Raw genomic sequence first — 5,803 nt, 5'->3', positions numbered from 1 at the left:
AAAATACTGCATATGGTAATGTTTGATCTCTCTAGTACTTCATATTGTTTTATGTTAAAAAAATATTACAATTATTATTGTTAGTATTATTGTAATATATCTGCAAGTATATGAGAGTTAATTTCTGTTTGATATTTGAAAAAAATCCGATACTATTTAATCTTTGAACTATTTCCCATATTAATTTGCATGGTCGACTTTTATACATGATTAAAGGTAGACCAGACGACACTCTGCAGGTAGTTGGCATTAAATCTAATTGGCAGTTGGAACAAGCAACGACTTAATCATTAAACAACAACAATAATAACAATGGTAATGATCTGATAGTAATAAAAATTAACATATGTTTTTCTCCATAGTATGTTCCTTTTAGAAATAAATCAAGGGGTAATTAAAAAAACAAATTTTTTTAATGATTCGATATACTCACTGGAGAAATACTTGAAAATTGGAATTACTTTGGCAACTAATAAAGAAGGTAAAATAATGACGAATGCATTTGAGTCGAGGAAAAATGTAGCACGTGAAATTTACAAATAAAGATGAACTAATAATAAATAATTTGAAAATTATTTTATATAATCATTGATAAATGTTCTACCAACCTAATTATTAATTAATATAATTTAAATATACGATTGATCAGGAAAATGGGGAAAAAAACTCAACACCTAACACCAAAACGTACAACTCCTCGAGTCCTGACCATATAAAAATCAAAATGACCAATTACTTATTATACTATTTCCGACGTTTGAAATATGCACACCGGCAGTATTACCAAATAGATCACATCTTATTGATAGTATAAGTATTCAAAAAAAAAAAAATTCTGAAGTTTATGTGTATATATATTTTGAGTTGGAGAAGAGTTTGTGAAAATTGGGTGTTAATTTTGAGATATCGTCAAACTTAATATATTTTCTGCATAAATTTATTAAAAACTTGTGTTGAATCGGAAAGAACTTTGTTTGATATTATAATAAAGATTGTGTGTATCATATATAAATGTTGTCTCGAATGTTGTAATATATTGTGATAACATACATCGGAATAATATAACACACAAATAAATAATTTAATTAAAAATGACAAGAGATAATTAAATATAAGTGAACGTACTTGTGCGATGTCTCATGAAAATAATTATTAGAAAAAAAATCGAGTTTACAAAACCAATAATAGTGAATAAATGAAAACTATCTTTCTTAACAAGGAAAGGAAATAAATTACACACTAAAATATCAATAACAAAAATAACCAAAATATACGAATGCAATATGCGTGGATGAAATTTTGAGTAACAAAAACAATTCTTGAATCAACACTTTGTACATGTGTTATTTTTTAGTGTCTTCAACAACTCACACCAACACAATGAAACAACGATGCTTTGTTTTTGAGAGTTCTTCAGAAAATTTTCCCGATCTTTATCGTTGTTTTCTCATATCTTGTCATCAACAACTATTCTTCAATATAAAGGGATTTTTTTATCTTAATAGGATTCTTAATTACGAGATAAAGAAAAATATTTCTTCATTAAGAAACAAATTTTTTTAAATATTAGAAATCAAATATAAAATTCAGTGTTATAAAAAAACAAAATTCTTGATTTACAATTTCATTTTAAAAATAATAATTTTAAAGTACAATTCAATTTTCCTTTCAGAATTAAGTAAAAAATTTCAAAAGTGGCAGGAGTCCGAGTAAACGAAAGTGTCATCTCACTTAAATAAAATAAATGAAATAATAATTATCATAAACTTTAATTTTTCATGCATGTGTTCGGACCATCTGCTTTTATTGACATAGAATTGTCGAATCATCATTATGAAAAAAATATTAATAATAATGATAAAAAATGGGGGAAAATTGGTGAAAAATCTCCAATCAAAACATTTTTTTGGGTTCGTTCTCTACCCACAAAATTGTGGTACTGTGTCATACAAAATATGGTACACTTCATGTGGAAATGTGGTACACTTCATGTGGAAATGTGGTACTAAAAAAGTACCCAGGGACTGAATACAAAAAAAAAAATCGACGACCGGAGATTGTTGAACAATTTCCCGAAAAATGGGAGGACAAAATGCCATATATGAAATAATTCTATTTGATCATTATACGAAACTTGTTCCGGGGCTTTTGGGTTTCGGTTAAACTTTCTCATTAAAGCTGAACATCCACGTACATTAAAAATTAATATGTCCTTTATTTAAAATATATCAATTATTATTATATTTGATGTTAAAAAATTACTATTTGTTACGATAAAATTTAGCTATTTTAAAAAGTGACGTGTTGCAAATAACTATAAAATTTAACATTTTTCCATAGATCATGGTAAAAATAAATTTGAATTAGTAATAACATTTCATAGATTTTAATTGAAACGTAAGATGCAAAATTCCGAAAAAACAAATTTCAGGTTTTTTCTTGTTCACTAATTTAATTCAACCAATAAAAAGTAATTTATTGAAAAAAGTAAAAATACATATAAAAAAAAATTCTTATACTTGAAAAATGAGGTAATGTGTAGTGATATAGGTATGTTAAACAATATAAGTCTAATTTTGAATAATAATTTAAAAACTTATATTATGTATAAATATGATTATGATATTACCTTTAATTAATAATGAGACATATATAAATATGATTATGATATTAACTTTAATTAATAATGAGATATTTTAGATAAATATAACTATTATTTTAAGTTAATTGAAGCAAATACTTTTGGGCTTGGGCTTGGGCTTGGGCTTGGGCTTTGAAACTACCCGAAAATACATGTTGATCGAATAAAGACCATTTTTCCAAATCGTTCTGCATGTTAAACCTAAAGAAAACAAAACCTCACGAGCAGTAACGATGGAAAACAAGCAAACTCGCTCTCATATCGTCGGAGAATCACAAAATTAAGTTTAGTTTGATTTATAGGTTTATTGGAACACAAATGCGAAATAATGTGTGTCCGAACGTGTTGGGTGCAATAATTGTCCCTGCTTGATAGAGCAATCGAACCGTGGTGCTTGAGCTGTTGTGCGGTTTAAAAGATTTGAGTTGCACAATTATCACTAGCTATAACTTGTGGTAAAGCGATAAGCACTCGGTCCTACAGAACGGATCCATAGTTATAAAATTAATCGAAAACATTGTATAATGAAAGACTGGAGTATCTGACTTTGGGCCAATTGGTTAGTGGACACGCCGCATTGTTTTTGGAGTCCGATGTTCTTACAAGTTCATCCCTTCACAAAACATACGAGAACATGCAACATTTATAAAGTGCTCAAGTTTTTACTTTATATCCTCTGTTTTTCACGTCCTATTTACAACATTCACACAAAAATTAATACGAGACAATATTATGAGTCAATTTTGTGATACAGATATTTTATTTAGGTCACTCGTGAAAAAATATTACTTTTTATTGTAAATATGTACAAGGTTAACCAATATCATGAATAAAGATTTGTGAGACCATATCATAATAAACATATTTCAAATTAAATAGTGAGATTTAAGATTAAACATGAAAATTAATTTAGATTTAAAATCAGATAATATTGTGACTAGTATTGTTTTTTAGTGTATCGTTAGCAAGTAGGTCAATCTTAATGAAATTTGTGTTATGAACAAATTTTTTTTTTTTAAAAGAGTAAGATATACTACGTAATCATATCTTAGTACAAAAAAATCGAGTTCATCAACGAAGTTGAGAGTATCACAATGAGACAAAAAAAAAATTAATTAGATTTCATAAACTATTTTTTTTATCAATCAATTAGTTTTGATCTATTATACAAATTTTACGCTGAAATTTATTTTCTATTTCATAAAAAATAAAATTCAAGTATATGATATTTTATTTTTTTTTTGGACACCCTCATCCGATCCTGTATTAATTATTTCGAAAAGTGCTAAGCGGAAAGAAAAAAAACAAAAAGACAGGAAAAAAAAGAAGAAAAGTAAAATATCTTGCTGGCTACGCACTGCCGTATATATACTATCCATCCCAAAACGTCTGGCTAGATGAAATACATTAATATATAATTCACAATACATCAATACATATATATATATATATATATATATATATATATATATATATATATATATATATATATATATATGCAGCAAACTTCACCTTCAGTCAACTTGGAACAAAGTTTAATCGGAAATTTCGCAGTATTATTACACTTAAACTCTAGCTAAATTCAAACTCACTGCGATTGTAGCACGTCTCTAACTTCGAACTCGTTGCGGTTCTTGACAACAATATCGTACATATGCATAGATTTGAACTTGTTGAAGTCCTTTGGGAGTGATATGAGGTGAATCGTGGATCTTTTATGGAACTGGAGCAACTCCGGATCGCCGTGGTACCTCTCCCAACCGAGTGACAACAGTTTTCTTTCCAAGACTCCGTATGACGTAATGACCTCTTCGGAGGGGACATGAACTAGGGTTTTCCCGCGAGGGCAGTCTCCGAAGTTTTCGACTAGTCGGACCACACCATTCTTGAAAACCCACACACCAGACATTGGTTATGTTTTCTTGGCTTTTTGGAGATGGGATTTCAAGATATGGGGTGCATGAGTTTATATAGGATCGGAGATGCTAGCTACCTAGCAACTTTGTCATGGTGAATGGCGCCAAATACCAAGTATTAGTGAAATAAATTACATATAACAAAAATTAAATTAAATTTCTAAAAAAATTAGAGGGCGGCTAAAATCTAATATATACATATATATATATATATATATATTATTTATTTATTTCTCGTCTTCTACACCTCCTTGATTATAGCTAGGTAGGAATGGAGAGACTATTTGGCACGTTGAGGGCCGGGTTGTAGTTGTGGATAGATCGGGCCCACATGAAAAGGGTATGGGCAAGGTCAAGATGCATCACCCGTGGGATAGTTCAAATATGTCTTCAATAAAGATTGGTCGAACTTTCAAGTAAAATAATTCAATGTGTGGTTCGAATTAATGATTGTTCCGATTTGTGCAATATTTTTTTTAGTATTAATCTGATAAGTTTCGCCTAGTTAATATATTCGAACCAAATGGAAAGAGTTGTAATAAAAAAATTTATAGTATGATTATTATTTAACAAATTAAATAGAAGTTTTCACTGTAAAATAAATTTAGTACTTCAATTAAAATTCTTGAACTTCTGGTAGCACTTCTATACTACTCTAGAATTGTTGGGAAGAAGCAACATCGTGATCGGATTGAGAAGAATCCGACATCTTTATTCGATTCTTTTTAAATTGAGCCCCTCCATTAGGATGAAGGAATCTTTCAAAATACTCGAAAACCCTCGTCGGAAATTTCCAATATTAAAAGAAAGGCCAAGAGAAAAAGACAATGTCTACGGTGCAAGAATTTATCTGAGAATATTGGATATCTTAAGGATCGTAACAGCTGACGTTTGTGATCCAAAGATTTCGTTGGAGCGTGGACACGCCAACAATGCACGAATTTACGTCAGCAATTTTGGTGACACATATAAATTTTTTGGTGTCATGTCATATGATTAAAAATGTAAAAAAAACATACAAGTTCATGACCAAAAATATAATTTTTCCAGTCAATAATCAGTATGATTTTAAGACTCGGATTTGGGAAGCAATTACATTAATTGATTAGGATATGGTCGATAATCAGAAAAACTTAAATACGAAATCTAATTAAAAACTTTGTTTTGGGATTGTCGACTATCTTACTTCATGTTGAGTGTATGTATCTCAAAACTCTAGTGAGGTCCGGCGAAGCAACATGTCTAG

At 29.2% G+C, this 5,803-nt stretch overlaps 1 protein-coding gene across 1 annotated transcript; it reads right to left on the bottom strand.

Moving 5' to 3' along the window:
* Positions 1-4,117: 4,117 nt before the first annotated feature.
* On the bottom strand, positions 4,118-4,695 carry LOC140812492 (flowering-promoting factor 1-like protein 3). The gene has a single exon (XM_073170768.1). The coding sequence runs from the start codon at positions 4,548-4,550 to the stop codon at positions 4,230-4,232; it is 321 nt and encodes a 106-aa protein (XP_073026869.1). The 5' UTR covers positions 4,551-4,695; the 3' UTR covers positions 4,118-4,229.
* Between the last annotated feature and the right edge of the window lie 1,108 nt (positions 4,696-5,803).

The sequence above is a fragment of the Primulina eburnea genome, chromosome 14 (assembly GCF_022965805.1).
Source record: "Primulina eburnea isolate SZY01 chromosome 14, ASM2296580v1, whole genome shotgun sequence".
Lineage (NCBI taxonomy): Eukaryota > Viridiplantae > Streptophyta > Magnoliopsida > Lamiales > Gesneriaceae > Primulina > Primulina eburnea.
Note: the sequence above shows the minus strand (reverse complement) of the source record. Positions and strands in the feature narration are given on the sequence as shown.

Excerpts from the sequence above, each read along its gene's own strand:
- LOC140812492 (XM_073170768.1), bottom strand. The coding sequence starts at position 4,550 with ATGTCTGGTGTGTGGGTTTTCAAGAATGGTGTGGTCCGACTAGTCGAA.